Below are 19,841 nucleotides of genomic sequence, written 5' to 3' on the forward strand. Positions count from 1 at the left end.
GGCTGTACTACTGTCTTATTTTTAGACGATCGAAATTACGTAATACAATTTAATAGACTTCTTATTCTTTTTAGAGTTATGAGTTTCGGCCGTTCCAAAAATGGCCCGAAAAGCAAGATCTCATTACACCAGATAAGCGATTTAGTAAGTAATTATTTTATAAGATGTTATTTAAACACCACCACTAATGTACATTTTTATAATACTAATCGAAGACAAACAAGTGAGGAAATAGGTAGATAACAGATCACAAAAACAGATTTTGACATAGATCACAAATTATTCTTACAATGAGGAATGAGGAATAAAACGTGATCAATTAATTCGAAAAACTCTACAATCTATCAAAGCAAATAAGTTGAACTATTTCATTTGTTGTGAATGAGTTCGTCACTTATAAACATTTTTTTTGACAAGGTATCAAAAAATTTCATTGATAGATTGCGTTAAAAAGTTTATTAAGGATTTTTGGAATGTCTCTTTTTTCTGATGAAATAAAAATGTCTAAGCTGAAGTCACTTCTGGTATCTACCTACCAAAGACTGAAAAAAGGAGGCTCCACTTGACATTTAAAAACGTGTATAAAATTTAAAAGGAGCTCGCCTCCGCATGCTGATGCTACCATCTAGTGACAATAACAAAAATAAAAGTTTTGGCGCATCTCCTTTCAAAAATAAAACTTGCAGTCATTCGACACCGAAAACATTAAAATATTTTTTTACATTTTCAATAGGGGAGGAGCATAGTACATAAAAAGAAAATTTTATAGTATAGTAGAGCAATGTCTTCGATTGCAATAAGTTGAATTGCTATTTTATATTTTTATTCTTGAAAATTAATTTCAAATTGATAGGAAGTTTTTTTTTTTAATTTTATCATTTATTTATTTATTTACTTATTTATTTGAACAGAAAAAGTGGAAAAAAGGAAGTCACTCCAAAGAACAAAGATAATTAAATTTTACAAAATCGTAAGTATACTTTTATCAAAATATTATTCTTTATACCAACCCTTACGAAAAAAACAAGGTGTTTTTGAGGTTGCCAGATGTAAGAAACTCACCAGAGGTAGAAAACGAGGTTATGTTTTACACCAAAAACAACCTCATTCATAAACCTCAATTTCAATCTCATTTTCACCTTATAAAATCAACATAGCTCAGCGATACTTTTAGTTGAGATAGAGTGAAATTACTCACACCTCAAATATACTTATTTGCTTGAAGTGCAGAAAAAAGTTACCTGCACACCTAAAAAACAACCTCCCTCAGCTGATTGCTCTACAGTAGGTTTCGAACCTTCAAACTACCTTAAATATGAATAAAACAACTTCATACACCTTGATTTATACATCTTGGGAGGTTGATTTTGTAATGCTGTTTTTGAAGTCAATCTCAATATAACCTTAATGCCTTGAAACAACCTCAAATAAACTTCAAAAAAACAATTAATTCTCGAGAAGTAATTGTTTTTTTGAAGTTTATTTGAGGTTGCTCGAACAATCGTTCGAATTCTTTATACTTAAGAGTAAAGACCCTATTCTCTGTCACCTAGCAATGACCTATTAGTTTGGTATTTCCAAATTTCTGAAAAAACTAATTATATTTATGACATAATCCGATAATTCATCTTGATATCATTATAATGTTATAAGAAAAAGAAACTTATATCACAAATAAACTTTGTTTGTTTTCATGAGAATATTAATAAATATTTAGAACACCTCAGCTGTGTACACTAAAAATGGCACATTTTTTACTCATTCCAACATAATATTTTTTTTCTGCATGTTGAAGCAAATGAAATGTTTTTTAGACATACAAAACCATTTCATAATTAATTTCACTAAGTGATTCTTTTAATTAAAATATAAAAATAATTTTAATTAGAGTTTAAAAGGCTCAGGCAACATTATGAGTATAATAAATGCCTTTCAACAAGTAAGCATGCAAACAGACCTGTTGGTTTTATTGTTCACGCCGCCTTTCATTTCTATCCGACAAATAAACTGGTCCTTGATTATTCGCTATAGCAGCGCCATCTGGGGAGAAAAACCAGTTCCATGTCTTTACCCTTCTTTTCTCAGTTGTATAAGAATGTGCTACGATATTTTCCCCTTGCTTAATGCTTTTCGCATTTACCTATCGAAATTTTTTTTTTAATTTCCAAAGTTTTCTTTTAGGACTATATTCAACGCAGTTTTCAGTTCCATAAATTTTCCTAACTTAAAAGTTTTCAATATCTACTTGAAAATCAAGACAGAAACTAACATACTTCCTTCTCCTATGACTCTCCACACGCTAACGGTGAAAGCATGCGAAGTGTTACCATAGACAGAGAGTTCTGCAGTTCGCCTCCTGTACCCCATTTCGATCGCCAATTTTAACCTATTTACAAAGATTTTAATACTGTCAAAGTATTTATTGTGAAGAACTTTCTACATTTTAACTGTAAGTTATTTATATGTTATAGGTTTTCAGAATTGACAATTATGGCGGAATGTTTAACGACAAAAGAACTACCTTTGTTTTTAAAGATAAACATCAAAGTAAGTACATAGATAAAGGCTATTACTTTTTGTGCCTAATGTATATTTTTGGCTTTCGATTATTTTCCTAGGCGTTTCCATATTATATCAGATCTCTACTAAGTTCTTGAATTAAACTTAATATAGCAGTCTCCTAGAGACAAAACATTTTTTCAACTTAGGGATGATAGTCACTGGATGCTAAGCTCAAATTATAGGGTGTGTGATTATGTTTCACAGAAACTATCTCATAAGAGCGATGGTTAAAAGGCGAAAAAGTGAAAAGTGAGATTTTTATGCTTTTCAAGGACTTCCGAGGAGTTGATATGACAGGGGCATCAAACAAAGAAGCGATAAAGGACGAAAATAGATAAATATTCAATTTTTAAAATGACATAATATTGCAGAAAATGAATGACTTTTTTTGTATTTCATATACTTTTCAGATTGCACTTCAAGATTCAATTTCTAGTGATGTTAAGTTATTTATTTATTTATTTTTAGATTCAAAGATAAAGAAACTAGATCATGTACATTCCCAAGAAAAAACCGCTACTTTAAACATCAAGTTCAAAGGTTCAAAAAATGTAGACAAAGATTTGCAATTGCAGGTAGAGTAAATTAATCATTAAAATAAAGATGGTGTTCCGTATTGACCACTCTTAAATATGAAGTTTCCTCATAGAAAATCGTTGTAAAAAAAAGTTGCAAATTACTATTTAAGCCAGGGGAAAAAACGCTATTGAAATCTAACTTATCACTACTAAGAAAGACGGAATTGAAAGAAAAAAAATCCTGTTTGATCGCCGGAGGAAACGAGAGTTAAATGGAGGTTGTTTAGAACACCCCCAATTTTCATAACGCATCCAAACTGGTTTGGGACGTTTTTCCTTTTTTTTTAAGACATCTGTTTGTGACTCGAAACATTTTGTTCCTTCGTTACTTACACATTAACTTACAATTTTTTTTGTTCCTAGTCAAAAATGGAGTAAAAATCATATTTTTTCAAAAAAATTGAAAAAATTTATTAAGGGGGGTAGTAAGGGGGTAATAAACATATTTTTCAAAACAATTTTAATACACAGCATCGGAAACTTTTCCAATAGTACAAAACATTTTAACAAAAATTATTTTTCAGAAAAAAAAAAAGAATTCTTCACATTAGAAGTCTCATTTAAACAAATCTTTCTCTAAACCAGGCGAATTATTATCGACATGAATCACACATCTAATGTGAGATTTTAAAAAAAAAAAATAGGAAATTGATTGTTACATTTGATTCAACAAAAAAATTTTACACATATATATTAGAATTTGAGTACCCAAAACCCTTTATAAATTGTTTCACGTGCCTTAATAAAATATGCAACTGAGGTGGTGATTACTAAACACCCTATATTTAAACTAGCAGCAAAAAATACGCGTCATTGATTGCAGTTTTTAACCTCCCAAACAAACACTAGTTACGAATACATTAACTTTATTTTCTTCAAAAACAGTTAATATATTCACAACTTGTGTTATAGAGTAATTTTCTAAGTTTTCGAACAATACTATTTAACAATGCATCTCACTATTAGTTCAATGAGCTGTACAAATTTTTGGCTATAATATGTTAATTAAATAATTCATTTCTTGATATGCAAGATAACACTGATGTATTTTTTGTGCAGTTTCATATAGGTTCCAAGAAGAAAAAGGTAAAGAATGTACACGAATTCTACTACGGCAATCATAGTAAAGGTAAATTACAATCCATTATTACAGTTTTAATCTTCACTACATATTTTTTTTTCCTTACAGTAAACCAAGTCAACTTTTCCTCTTTGATAAGACTGCTAGGGCAACTTTGCCTTACTTTTACAGTCTGACATGCGACCGAGAACATAGCCGATAGCTTTTAAACAGCAGCGTCATCTGTTAATAATCTTGGTCATTGATTTTGCTTAATAGTGGGAAAAAATTTCGGGTTCCTTACATTTTGTTTTAACAATAGTTTTTAAACGTTGATTATGTTTGAAACATCCAGTGATTATTAAACAAAATCGGGTACTAAAGCATCTTTTTCTTGAATAAATATTATTTTTCATTAACTGATTCGTAATCTTGATTTTCAAAATATGGAGGGTAGTTGCAATTTAAATAAAGTGTCACCAAAAGCTCATTCAGAGAGTTTGGTATTTTTCTTATCTTAAAAACAATATTGAATCTTGTTTATTTCAGATGATGGAAAGGATGCTTTTTAATAGAATAATTTATTCTAGATAGGAAGAAAAAAATTAATTACTGCAACGATTCATTAGTTTTAATTTATTGTTCAAAGCAACATATCTAAAAGCTCATTGGTTGATTCCTAAGCTGTAGAAATGGAATTTTTTTGCAAGGATAAGGGGAAAAAAGCATCATTCTTTTAAATGGTTTACTTCAGATGATGGAAAGGATTCTTTTTTAATAAAATAAGCTTTCTAAATAGAATACGTTTTTCTAAATAGAAAGAAAAAAATTAATTATTGCAACGATTCATTAGTTTTAATTTATTGTTCAAAGCAACGTACCTAAAAGCTCATCGGTTAATTCCTAAGCTGTAGAAATGGAATTTTTTTGCAAGGATAATGGAAAAAAGCATCATTCTTTTAAATGGTTTATTTCAGATGATGGAAAGGATACTTTTTTAATAGAATAAGTTATTCTAAATAGAATAAGTTTTTCTAAATAGAAAGAAAAAAATTTATTATTGCAACGATTCATTAGTTTTAATTTATTGTTCAAAGCAACGTACGAGGGTTGCTATTTATATTTCTGGCCTAATAATGAAAAAACAAATATGTAGGATCGAAATTGGTTTTATTGTTTTTCAAAATATTCTCCATGATGATCAATACACTTTTGCATGCGTTTGAACCAATTTTCAAAGCACTTTTTCCAGTCCGATTGAGGTAACTCCAAAACATGCGTTTTGAATGCATCAACCGCTTCTTCGGGGGTCGNAAATCCTCCTCACAGCTTGATTCACTTTGGATAGTATTTATTATATTACGTGTTTTTTTTTTCTAATCATATTCGAAATCAAGTCATGCATTTTGCAGATATATTTGATGCGTGAAACCCAATATGTTCTACAGTTTAAGGGTGTAGATAATTAAAGTGCTGTTTGAACATAGTACTCCTTATGTTGCTTATTATGAAGAGCTGTTTGGACATAGTACCCTTTATGTTGCATATTATGAAGAGTTGTTTGGACATAGTACCCTTTATGTTGCATATTGTGAAGAGCTGCTTGGACATAGTAACCTTTATATTGCGTATTATAAAGAGCTGTTTGGATATGTGTAGAAAAATGCTATTCTCGTTGAAGGTCGTTGGAAGTGCTGTTTGAGCAAAAATAACAGAATATTTTTGTTGTATGTTATTAAAAAAGCGGTTTGAAGGTGAAAAATATCTTGCTTGTTGAATATCATTGAAGTGTTGTTTGAACGAAAGCAGGGCAAAAATGGTGTGGGAAACTCAATATGTTTCACAGATAGAGGATGAGTGTAAGTAATCTACTGCTTATTTTTATTTTATAACCATCGCTGAATAGCTGACCCAATTTAGAGTTTACGGCTACTAATGTTCAACTCCGTAGCCCTTGTTATTTTGAATCCAGTAGAGAAGACCAGGAAACTTTCGGATCGAATATTGGGCGAAATTTGCCATTATGGAGGACTTTCTGATGGAACTAACCCGCATTTGCGTTGCATGGAGAGGAAGACCTCGAGAACCTCCCACGATTAACCTGACGGCAAGGGGACTCTAACCTATGATTCGTCTACTACTGAGGATATTTAACAGCAGCACTGTGGTCGGTGCAAACCGGTAGCAGAATTCGTATAAACCAGCCATGGCTGGGATTTGAACCCGGTTCACCTCATTGGGAGGCCACCTGGGTGAGAGCCAGGTATCCTAACCACTAGACCAAGTAAGAGAGGAAGTTTAAAAAAATTAAAATTGATAGGAAAATACTATTTTTGATATATATATATATATATATATATATATATGCATTTTGAAACAAATGAAATGTTTTTCAGACATACCAAACCATTTCATAATTAATTTCACTAAGTAATTCTTTTAATTAAAATATAAAAATAATTTGAATTAGCGTATAAAAGACTCAGGTAACATTATGAGTATAATAAATGCCTTTCAACAAGTAAGCATGCAAACAGACCTGTTGGTTTTATTGTTCAGCCCCTTTCATTTCTATTCGACAAATAAACTGGTTTTTGATTATTCGCTATAGCAGCGCCATCTGGGGAGAAGACCAGTTCCATGTCTTTACCCTTCTCTTCTCAGTTGTATAAGAATGTGCTACGATATTTTCCCCTTGCTTAATGCTTTTCACATTTACCTGTCGAAAATATGTCTTACTTTATTTCCAAAATTTTCTTTTAGAACAATATTCAACGTAGTTTTCAGTTCCATATATTTTCCTAACTTAAAAGTTTTTAATCTCTATTTGAAAATCAAGACAGAAACTAACATACTTCCTTCTCCTCTGACTCTCCACGCGCAAATGGGGAAAGCGTGCAAAGTGTTACCATATAGGTAGAGAGTTCTGCTCTACGCCACCTATACCCCATTTCGATCACCAATTTTAACCTCCATTTTACAAAGATTCTAACATTGACAAAGTATTTATTGAGACGAACTTTCTACATTTTAACTGGAAGTTATTAATATGTTTTAGGTTTTCAGAATTGACAATTATGGTGGAATGTTTAACGACAAAAAAACTACCTTTGTTTTTAAAGATAAACATCAAAGTAAGTACACAGATGATGGCCCTTACTTTTTGTGATAATGTATATTTTTGCCTTTCGATGATTTTCCTAGACATTTCCATATCATATCAGATCTCTACTAAGTTCTTGAATTAAACCTAATATTCTATGTCATCGCAATCTCCTAGAGACAAAAATTTTTTTCAACTTAGGGATGGTAGTCAATGGATGCTAAGCTCAAATGGTAGGGTGTGTGTTTATGTTTCACAGAAACTATCTCAGAAGAGCGATGGTTAACAGGCGAAAAAGTGAAAGGTGAGATTTTTATGCTTTTCAAGGACATTCCGAGGAGTTGGTATGACAGGGGCATCAAACAAAGAAGCGATAATGGACGGAAATAGATTAATATTCAATTTTTAAAATGATATAATAGTGCAGAAAATGAATTAATTTTCGTGTATTTCAAATACTTTTCAGATTGCTCTCCCGTATTCAATTCTATTCTAGTGAACATATTCTAGTGATGTTATTCTAGATTCATATTCCAGTGATGTTAAGTTATTTATTTATTCATTTTCAGATTCACAGATAAAGAAACTAGATCATGTGCATTCCCAAGAAAAAACCGCTACTTTAAACATCAAGTTCAAAGGTTCAAAAAATGTAGACAAAGATTTGCAGTTACAGGTAGAGTAAATTAATCATAAAAATAAAGAGGGTGTTCCGTATTGACTACTCTTAAATATAAAGTTTCCTTACACAAAAACTTTGTAAAACAAACATGCACACTAGAAGTTGCAAATTACTATTAAAGCCAGGAAAAAAAAAAAACGCCATCGAAATCTAACATATCACTACAAAGAAAGACGGAATTAGAAAAAAAATCCTGTTTGATCGCCGGAGGAAACGAGAGTTAAATAGAGGTTGTTTGAAACACCCCCAAGTTTCATAACGCATCCAAACTGGTTTGGGACGTTTTTCCGTTGTTTTTAAGATGCTTGTTTGTGACTCGAAACATTTTGTTCCTTCATTACTTACAGAATAACTTAAAAAAATTTTTTGTTCCTAGTCAAAAATGGAGTGTAAATCATATTTTTTCACTTCATTTTTGACTAGGAATTAAAAAAAATCATTAAGGAAGGTGGTAAAGGGGTAAGAAACTCGACATGAACCACACATCTAATGTGAGATTTTAAAAAGAGTAGGAAATTGATTGTTACATTTAATTTAACAAAAAAAAATTATATATATATATATATATATATTAAAGTTCTTGAGTACCCAAAACCCTTTATAAATTGTTTCACGTGCCTTAATAAAATATGCATCTGAGGTGGTAATTATTAAACACTCTATATTTAAACTAGCAACAAAAAATACGCGTAATTAATTGCAGTTTTTAACCTCCCAAACAAACACTAGTTACGAATATATTAACTTTATTTTCTTCAAAAAAAGTTAATATATTCGCAGCTTGTGTTAATTAGAGTAATTTTCTACTTTTTTTAACAATACTATTTAACAATACATCCATTATTAGTTCAATGAGCAGTACAAATTTTTGGCTATAAAATGCTAATTAAATTATTAATTTCTTGATATGCAAGATAACACTGATGTATTTTTTGTGCAGTTTCATATAGGTTCCAAGAAGAAAAAAGTAAAGAATGTGCACAAATTCTACTACGGCAATCATAGTCAAGGTAAATTACAATCCATTATTACAGTTTCAATCTTCACTACATATTTTTTTTTTTTTTTTTTTACCTTGCATTAAACCAAGTCAATTTTTTCTCTTTGATAAAACTGTAGGGCAACTTTGCCTTACTTTTACAGTCTGACATGCAACCGAGAACATTGCTGATAGTTTTTAGACAGCAGCGTCATCTGTTAATAATATTGGTTATTGATTTTGCTTAATAGTGGGGAAAAATTTCAGGTTCCTTTCGTTTTGTTTTAACTATAGTTTTTAAACGTTGATTATGTTTAAAACATCCAGTGATTATTAAACAAAATCGAGTACTAAAGCATCTTTTTCTTGAATAAATAATATTTTTCATCAACTGATTTGTAATCTTGGTTTTCAAAATATGGTGGGTAGTTGCAATTTAAATGAAGTGTCACTAATAGCTCATTCAGAGAGTTTGGTATTTTTCTTATCTTAAAAAAAATATTGAATCTTGTTTATTTCAGATGATGGAAAGGATGATTTTTAATAGAATAATTTATTCTAGATAGAAAGAAAAAAATTAATTATTGCAACGATTCATTAGTTTTAATTTATTGTTTAAAGCAACATATCTAAAAGCTCATTGGTTGATTCCTAAGCTGTAGAAATGGAATTCTTTTGCAAAGATAATGGAAAAAAGCATCACTCTTTTAATAGTTTATTTCAGATTGTGGAAAGGATGCTTTTTTAATAGAATAAGTTATTCTAAATAGAAGGAAAAAAAATTATTTTTGCAACGATTCATTAGTTTTCATTGTTCAAAGCAACGTACCTAAAAGTTCATCGGTTGATTCCTAAGCTGTAGAAATGGAATTCTTTTGCAAAGATGATGGGAAAAAACCTCATTATTTTGATGGTTTACTTCAGATGATGGAAAGGATGCTTTTTTAATAGAATAAGTTATTCTAAATAAAATAAGTTATTCTAAATAGAAAGAAAAAATTAATTTTTGCAACGATTCATTAGTTTTCATTGTTCAAGACAACGTACCTAAAAGCTCATCGGTTGATTCCTAAGCTGTAAAAATGGAATTCTTTTGCAAAGATGATGGGAAAAAGCATCATTATTTTAATGATTTATTTCAGATGATGGAAAAGACGCTTTCTTAATAGAACCTGGTCTCGAAATGGGATATGGAGAACCTTTAACATATCACATCTTTGTAAGTTACTATTTTACACTGAATAAAACACATAAAATATTCATAATTTTTACGTAATTTTTTATATAAATTACAATTTTCAGATGTATTTCAAAAACAATGCTCCTGGAGAAGAACCAAATATTAAAGGTAAATAATTTTTTTTGTCAGAATTATAGTAGTTTTTTTCTCCCCAAATTTCGGTAATAAAATTGACAACTCTCAGTTCTGGAGGTGCAAAGTATCTAAATTATAAATTCCATGAACACAGAATTTTGCTTAAATATCGAAACTTGTTAATTCTACAAATTTAAAGTTCTTGAATTAAAATTTGAAGAAAGGAGAAATATTTAGCTCGTCAAAAAGGCCTTAATCTTCAATTAGTTTCATTTTCACAGATAATTACGAAATTGTACAAGAATCGCAAACATAACATTGCCGAAACTAAATTTTAGATAACTTTATTGAATGATCTACACATTTTACAAAACTTAATCTATCATTCTTTAACTTTCAAATACATCTCATAAAATTCGATGATAAATTTTTGCAGAAGTCTGATGTATAGTGTGTATGAATTCAAAGGAATTATCTCAAACTGATGCGGAAAGATACATTTCAATAAGTTGCATAAAAAGAAGGATTAATGTCAATATTGTTAGAAAATCTATTTTGTTGCTCTCTCTATGTATATGCTTCTTGTTTTGAAAATGAGCGCAGTGTTAGAGAGGTCGACATGCGTCGGCTTTTTCCCCTATTTTAAGCAGCTTAATGAAGTTATTTTTGAAGTGTTTAAAAATTAATTTATGTAATTTCAAAAGTTGTAAGATCCCTTTTAGGTAGTTTAAACTTAAGTTATTATCACTAAATTATTATACAGAGTGTTCAGTAAGCACTGCTCTTCATTATACATTTTTATAATGCTTCTTAAAAATGAAGTACGAAAAGAAACACGAAAAGGGCTCGATAGTTAATGTCTGAATAAGGAAAAAAACATCGAAATTGAACGGGACAACAAAACTTCAAAACCTGTTTGATTGCAAGATGAAACAAGAGTTGAAAGCCAAACTAATTTTGAAGTTTCTTATTTCGCCTTCCGTTACACTCAACAGATTTTGATATCACTTTATTTTTTCCTCACTTGTATAGTAATTTGCAATCCCAAATGTGTTCTTTTTTTTTTACTTCAATTTTAAGCACATTTTTAAAATATATATATTGAAAGCAGTGATTATAAAACACCCTACATTATGATTGAAATTCTTGAAATCATGACACTTATAATTTATTTAAAAATCATAACTAGCATTATTGTGTTAAAACCCATTCACTGTTTTGCTTTGCTTTCGTATTATGTAAAAATTAGCATGCACTGTAAATTTGAAAATTGTTAATTAGAACGTTTAATGAATTTTACAGCCGATAATGATGTTAATAAAGCCTTAAAAGAAATAATAAAGTCTTCAGACCCTGTAAAAGCAGACGGAAGCTTTAGGTGGGAAAGAACGGTATATATTCAAATCTTCTTTTATTTCATTGTTAATTATACAATGTATTCTGATGTTTCTATTATAATGTGTCAAATTTCTAACAGAAATTATAACTCAGGGCTCGAAAATTTCAAAATTTACATGTCCAGTCTACAAAACACATAACTGGATGAAACTTCAACGTAGCCAAACATCTTTTTCGTAATTACATAAACAGAAACATATGGGTGTTGTGTCCATGTCCAAGAGGTCGTGAATTCGGTCGAAGACTCTCCCTGTAGTAAATGATGACTGGTGCATGGTAAATCTGTCGGGTCACAAAGCCCTCCAAGTTTCCATAATAAATACCTCTATAGAATCGGTGATTGATCGTTCTCTGGTTCAGGTCAAAATAACTATCTGTGGATGAATGTGTGAATGGGTCCGCCCTATAAACTAGCAGTGACATGTGTGTGGCAGAAGTCATATTCTTGGCCATAGATGGCACCACCTAAAAACAAAAAACGCACCCTCTGCCTTAAATTCGCTTGGTTTCACCAAACAGGCTTGCTGGTTTTGGTAAATAGCATTAGAAACAACAACACGAAAACACATAAATGTTTTATGAATCCATCGAATAAAATAAATATAACCTACAGTAATACATTGTTTTAAGCAATAAGTTAGAGAACAATTAGGCATTATTGATAACGAAATATTATTCACAATGAAGCATTTGATGGAATTGTTTTGTACGAATAAACATTGAAAAGCACGAATAATCTATTTTCTTTAAAATTATGAGGGGCGCTTAATTGGTATTTTACGCTAACTGATCACATATTTACGGTCAGTACGGGCATGCAATAGTAAAAAATACTTTTATATATCCCGGGCATGTCGGCTGCATAATTTTCAAAACCTAGTACAAGCAATAAAACAGTTTAGCTTTATAACTACTTCGCACATGGAATTTTCCGTAATAATCGTCTTTAATACATAATTTTTGAATCCCTGCCAAATAAAAGATTCAAATTTTCAAGTGATTGCAAATTAATGTGTAAGCAAGAAAAAAAATGAAGAAAAACTTAATAAAAACTTGACGAGTCATGAACGAGAGGCATCTAAAATCAAGAGACACTTAGTTTTCTAAATAAACAGAAATCAGTTAAAAGGAGATCATTAGGGAGATCAACAATTTTATTTTGATAATCATATTAGTTAGGTATTTCAATTCCAAACCAAGTGATATGCATATGTATATCAGCATACCCCCCCCCCCNTCCCCCAATTGTCCAAATAGTTCATTTCTTTTATTTTGTCAGAATATTGTTATTTTCCCGTAATTCGATCTATAGTTTGTCTACAGTAAGAACTCCTCTAGCCATTCGTATGGACCCGGGGCAGTGACTATGGTAACAAGATAAAACTATTTCAAATAGGGGTGTGGGGTCGCTGCGAGAGAAAAGGAATCTTTTTCTTTGGTCTATAATGTTAACCCTAGAGTGACCCTCTTTGAAATGCGCTATTCTTGTTTTCATAGCAGCAGATGGCCTCGGATTTTGGAGAGGGGAGTTCTTACTGTAGACAAACTATATTAAAGTCGTAATTTATATTTTTATTGAAAAAGAAAAACTGGTCGTGAAAGGGTTAAGTCAATTTCGTCTTTGAGACTTTCCCAAATTTTAGAAGATCTCTACTGCCCCTCAAGCTCAAGGAACGTGGTGGGAAAGGGGATGAAGTCTCTGTGCCGCTGATTCTAAATGCATTTTTGAAAATTTTCCTTTCTCTTAACATTTATATGTAGTTACTTCAAACTGTTTTGAACTACCACAAACTATTACACTCCAGTTAGAAATAAATACATATTTTTTTCATAACTATTACAGGAAAAGGCAATACGTAATGTCCGCAACAGTCTTTGTGATTTCCTAAAAGCGTGGATTAAACCCTCCTCTTCAACTAAAAATAAAGGTAAGTAATTCTTCTTAAAAAACTAGATAACACATATCGGAGGCTAATTAAAATATCCGGCTCCTTGCTAATGTCGGTAACATTTTGCATACAGAACAATTAGCCAGACTTAGAAGTAAAGTCTCCAGTATTTTCATTTAATTAATTACGTATATACAAGTGAGATACTACAATGTGTCTTAAATTTTCAACGGATCTGAAAATACTAGTGACTTCGCAAAATGTCAGCGGTTTGCAAAGATCCTGATTATTTAATTAGCCTACGACATACCAGGGTTGTTTTTTTAAAATAGGGCCGTTTTGTTGCGTGCAAAAATAGGTGACGCTTGCTTCGCAGCGAGTGCTTGTGCCATGTCCCGGCTTTCCTTGGGAACAACTGTGCTCAGTTGCAGCTGTATAGGTCAGTTCTATGTCTATAAAATGTTCATCTATTTTGCGCACTGTACTTATTCTTTCTATGTTTTCAGTTAACATCGATTTTTATAGAGCTGTGCAATACGTTTTAACAAATCCTAATTCAATCTTTACGCATACACCTGGTAAAGAGGATTTATTTGGACTCGTAAGTATATCTGTCAATCAGTTCTGTATTTCCAAATGATTTTTGTATTGTTATGAGCTCTTGCATATTTGTGTGCGCTTTATTTTAAATAATAGCCTAACAAAATGTTAAATCAAGGTTCGTTGAAAGCTTTTTACAAAGGCACCGGTGTAATGTTGACTTATTTTTTTTTTCTCTTAATGATGCCAATATTAATTAATTAGTACTTTTACTTTTAGCTTTATTTTTAGTTTTGATTTAAACTTGCGAGTTATTCGTATCTGTTCCCTTAAGCGAACCCATTTATAATCTATAATATGATATACACCATTCCAGTAGTTGGCCCAAACTAAATCCTTCCAGAACTTTCTGGAGGGTCTTCCTGGCATAGCGGCATCGCTATTCCGTCAAACTTTCTGTATAGCGTAGACACAGCGGTTGAAATTCCGTCATTAATCTGCATGTACCTTTGTGCTGTTCTTCTCTATTCTGTGCTATACGTTCTTACAGTTCAAACTGGATCATTTTCAATACTAATTCAGGTGAATATCACAAATAAAGAGGGTAAAAAAAATTCGACAATTACCTGTGATCGAAAGGGGATCACAATTTTTTTTAAAATTGATTTTGAAAATCAAAGAAATTTCAATGATAAACTATTTCTCTTAGATCTAACTGCAAATAAGCTCAAATTACTTTTAACGCAGGCAGGAAGTGAGCCGCGATTGAAAGACTTTACCTCTAAACAGAAAAAGACACCAGTGTTTCATGCTGTGTTTATTCACTATACATTAATAAGTAACGCTGCCATCCCCGAAATTTCTATGTTATATTTACATACATATATTTATATACATATATTTATATACATATATTTACATACCTATAACATTTCTCTTATTAATGAAAATTTATACATTTGAGTAATTTAATGATGAATTACATTTTTTTTTAAATTTAATTATAAAAATAATAATCTAAAAATTTGCTTAAAAAAAAAAAGACTGTGTCCGACTGTATTGACTGGGCTGCCAACCAATCTCTATTCACAAGCGCAATCCCATTACTGCACGATGCGGGAGCTTTTGCCTGCTCCGTTTCCGGCCTGGGCCGGTTCGCTCCGCCTTAGACGACCTGGTAACTCCGGACTCCTCCGTTTCCACCATATCGACATCGTGCTTAACGCGGACGCCTGATCAACATAGAAGAGCGGAGGACAGAACTCCCAACCTCAAGCCGTCCTACAGCCTAGACCTCCAAGCAGCTGGATTACAAGACCACGCCACTAGTCCCGGTCGACAGGTAGAAAACACATGAGCTTTATAAAGTTGTGTTTCTGAATTTCACTCTAGAACATCGCCATCTATCGTCATTTATTGTAGTGATTGTTTCGTTTGTTCTTATTCATTGAAAAATAAAGTGCGTGACTTTTTTTAGCGGCATCAAAATCAGTATATTTATATGTATATGGCAAAAAAACATTTCATTAAGCCAATGTTGTGTGAAAAGGATAATTTAATTATAAACATAGTTACAAAAGGCAAGGAAATAGATTTTTTTATGTTAGATTCTTAGATCAATAATGAAACAACATAAATCAACTGAGTTGGTAAACAATTTTATGTTTATGAAAAATTATCTACTATAACGGAATTTACTGATATTATTATGATTTTTTTTTTCTTTTGCTTTCCCAACAATAACAAAAAAGACTCATATTTTTAGAGGTAAAACCAAACACTTAATATTAGTAATAACGCCAAATTTTTCTAATTCCCTTCATTCTTTCTATTTTTTTTTCTTATTGAAGAGACTGGACGGGTAAATTTGGCTATAAAACAGAAATTAACAATATACCAGTTCAGTGAAACGAATTTTAAAACAAACAAAAGCTTCATATTTTTTTAATCTATATAGGACACAAGTAAATAATTAAATAATATGAAGATAATAAAACTCTTTCCATTTTCAGGAGCTAGGCAACTTCGATTTTTCTCCCGACAAATTTATGACCAATGCTCATTCCAGTAAGTTTCCTATTTTTTAAATTTCCACTTGAAATGCTTGCACAAGTTCAAAATGACAATATTGCTTTTATGAAAAACGTTTTCTTTAGACTTTTTCTTTCTTATAAATGTTAAAGCAGCTAGCCACAAAGGACGGTTAGTTAATAATAAATTAAGATGTCAATAAGACAGCATTTTTGTTGAGAGCAGTTACCCGCTTTACTCATAGAGCTGTAATAGAAGTAGAGCAAGCGAACTGTTATATTTCTCTATTTATCTTTACCCTGAACTTCATAGTCCTTTCTGTCACGTGACACTTCTCCTTCGCCAATTTTGTCGGAGAAAGGTGGACAGTGCCAGAAAAAAAATGAATTCTCTTTTCTGGTGAGAAATGATTTTAGACATGTCAATAGGAGTCGAAAAAAATGTGTATAATAAAGAGCTGGCGAATTTATTGAAGAACAAATAATTAAGTGTAAAACTTCCCACCTAATTTATCAAATAGTGCTGTAATAATCTTTCAGGGCAGCTTTTCCTTCTGAAAAAATGTATTATATAAATTAAACTCGAAGCAAGCTTTTGAAATTACAAAATATTGAATAATTTATTCTTTCAAAAAGCATTATAGAGAGTAAAAAGATACACTGTAAATAAACGAAACAGGAAATAAGAAACAAAAATATCGCCAAAACTTTGCATAGATCTTTTTAGAAGTAAAATTTTAAAAAAATAATAATTATATTATAGATAGAGTAATTCTATATAATCATTTCTTTATGGTTAAATTGTTTTCTCATATATTTACTAATAAATAGTTTAAATGGTGTAAATTTTAATGAATGAATAAAATGCAATAAATGGAGATTAGTGTGATGTTTTATGGAAAAGATGCAAGTACATTAAGCTCATAAGTTCATTTATATAGTAAATAATGTAATTGTAATTCCAGAAAGTGATAAAATTACTTTTCAGTGAAACGTAAACGACTTTCCTTTAACAAATTATTCTTTACATCCAAATGTACTACAGCAAAAGACAACATTTTAAGATTTTTTTTTATCGTTAAAATTCGTACATCGATTTTCTTCCATTGAAATAACAAGGAGAAACGGAAAGTAGAAAATTTCCCCAACGAACCGCTCACTACTCACGTGATTTTATTATTAAGACAAAAATCCTCCTGCAGTGCCGCTCTACATATGGTTATAGCTCTATAATATTATTAGTATGTTGCAAAAATGATTAACCAAAATCGAGAAAATAAATTTAAAGATGTGTTACAATATGAAACTGTTGCATGAACCATACATAGAAAAAATGGTTTCGATATACATAAAAATTTTAAAGAAAAAAATTACCGCTTCGTTCATTCGTACTGGACAAATAAATCACATTATATAACTCAGTTTTACAGTGTTTCTTTTGGTTGCCATCAGCATAAAACTAATAAAAGTTAGAGATATTCAAATCAGAAGCTGGACTAGATCAGTATTGCACTATCATTTAATCGATTTCCGTTTGCACTATTCCTATTAGACGATTCGTATTCCTAACCCAATAGAAACGCGTATTCCTGTTGATTAGATCTGTAATTAATTGATCACCAACTTCTAGTGGACAAGTAAGTGAAATGACACCAGCTTAGACATCTCTATAACAGCATTGTTTATCAGTAAAATATTTATTCTTTTAAAAGCATATGCAATTAAAATAATCATTACAAAATAATTATTTAAAATTGTTGAGAAATATAAGGAATTAATTTCTCGTAGTAAATATTACGATATAATTTCTTTTTGAGCCGTGGTGGCTCAAGGGGTAGACCGTTCGCCTTCGAATGAGGCGAACTGGGTTCGAATCCCAGCAATGGCTGATCAATACGAATATCACACTGGGCTCGCACCGACCACAGTGCTGACTTTAAATATCCTCAGTGGTAGACGGATCATGGGCTAGAATCCCTTTGCCTTCATACTAACCGTGGGAGGTTCTCGTAGTTTTCCTCTCCATGTAACGCAGACGCTGGTTAGTTCAAATAAAAATCACGACCGCATATTTCTCCCTATAGTTATACAGGAGTTCCCTTGTCTTCTGGATTGGGTTCAAAATTACAAAGCTACGGAGTTAAACATTGGTAGTACTAACCCAAAATTTAGTCATTTGTTCAACGACGGTAATAATACATAATTTATTTGTCAAAAAATATTTAACCAGCATTTTATAATAACCAAATATTAAATGGGAATTAAAAGTAGTAAAATTGTAGATGAAGTTGAATGGTAACCGAGCAAAATAATTAGGTTTAAATTTTATTTCACAAGACTAAGAAGTTAAGTACATTTGTGAAACCAAATCTGTGTTACTGAAATAAAATCGTTTTGAATCTTGTAATTGATAACTATTTGACTTGATTTAACAATCTGTGTATCGTCAAAAAACACAGAATGATTGTGTTGCTATAGTGGGGTTCGATAGCGAAAATAACCGGGGCGGGGATCGCCTAATTCTTGTCATTCGATGCATTACAGATTTAAACCACGACATTGCCCTATCTTTTTCTTGCGGAGAGCATTATTGGTGAATTTCTCACAAGGATCATATCTTCACTTTAATAAATTTTGGCACTCTGATAAAATCATAATCGAAGCAAAAATAGAATTCAATCTATTATTTTACCCATATCCTTTAATATTGTATGGAAAAATATAAACATGCATAGAAGTTACAGGCTAATAGCTATTTCTAAGGTTATTTCGAAAAATATATTCTTGGTTCCTCAAAAATCGTCACAATTTTTTATCGAAAACTTTCACATTATGTTAGCATACCGAAAGTCATAGTGCAATACGTCCTGCATTGTTCACTAATTTTAGAAATTTGAAAAATGCCAGAAAATGTTCAGCGACTTTTGTTCACTTAGAGTACTTTGGAATATGATAATACAGCCAATAAAATAGAGGAAAGGATGCATATTGCTAATTTCCAAGGGTCCTCAAGTGTCTAAATCTGCCACTGTTTATGAGTAAATTATTTATTTACTCATCTGATATTCATTTATTTTATAATTCTGTTCAATTTTTTAATTCATTTTTTATGCGTATTTGAAGGAATATAGTACTATAGAATGATAAGCCACATTTTCCAATTGCTCAGAACAATCTTTTTGGGTAGATATTATATTTTTGATACAAATAGTTAAGAAGTACGTAATGACTGTAATGGCATGACAGAGGTTCACATCAAATTTATCTTTTGTATTTTTTCCAGATAGGTTTTTAAAGTTCTTGTAATGTACACTAGATGTTAGTGTAAAAGACAGTATGATCTTATTGGCTCAGTTCCGTCTTTACGCATGGGCACACCCGGGCAGTGCCCAGGGGCCCCAGGCACTCAGGGGGCCCTTAAGAATCTTACTTTTTAAAAAAAAAATTACTAAGAATAAACAACTTTGTATTATATAATTTTTTAAATAAATCCCAAATAGCAAAATATGGTTTATTTTCACTCAGCAAAAACCTTTTAATGTAAACCTAAAAAGGTTGGTTATGCGTCTTACGACGTGTAAATCTTCTAACCTTAAAGCGAGATCTGTGGCAATCTGCTCTATTCTACGCACATTACCCTAGTGCAAAACTTTGGAAAACAACCTTCGATATAAAAACCTTAAATCGAGGTNCACATAAAAACAA

At 31.1% G+C, this 19,841-nt stretch overlaps 1 protein-coding gene across 1 annotated transcript in view; it reads left to right on the forward strand.

Annotated features, from left to right (window-relative positions):
- Nucleotides 1-19,841, forward strand: part of LOC107450719 (uncharacterized) — a 34,484-nt gene that overhangs the window by 5,591 nt on the left and 9,052 nt on the right. Inside the window, exons 4-14 of the mRNA XM_071184004.1 lie at nt 75-144; nt 912-970; nt 7,259-7,334; nt 7,873-7,979; nt 8,926-8,995; nt 10,107-10,183; nt 10,267-10,312; nt 11,582-11,670; nt 13,521-13,605; nt 14,073-14,167; nt 16,119-16,173. Of these exons, the coding sequence (XP_071040105.1) occupies nt 75-144; nt 912-970; nt 7,259-7,334; nt 7,873-7,979; nt 8,926-8,995; nt 10,107-10,183; nt 10,267-10,312; nt 11,582-11,670; nt 13,521-13,605; nt 14,073-14,167; nt 16,119-16,173 (829 nt within the window). The remainder of the gene's footprint in view (nt 1-74; nt 145-911; nt 971-7,258; nt 7,335-7,872; nt 7,980-8,925; nt 8,996-10,106; nt 10,184-10,266; nt 10,313-11,581; nt 11,671-13,520; nt 13,606-14,072; nt 14,168-16,118; nt 16,174-19,841) is intronic.

Source organism: Parasteatoda tepidariorum, chromosome 8 (genome assembly GCF_043381705.1).
Source record: "Parasteatoda tepidariorum isolate YZ-2023 chromosome 8, CAS_Ptep_4.0, whole genome shotgun sequence".
Classification (NCBI taxonomy): Eukaryota; Metazoa; Arthropoda; class Arachnida; order Araneae; family Theridiidae; genus Parasteatoda; species Parasteatoda tepidariorum.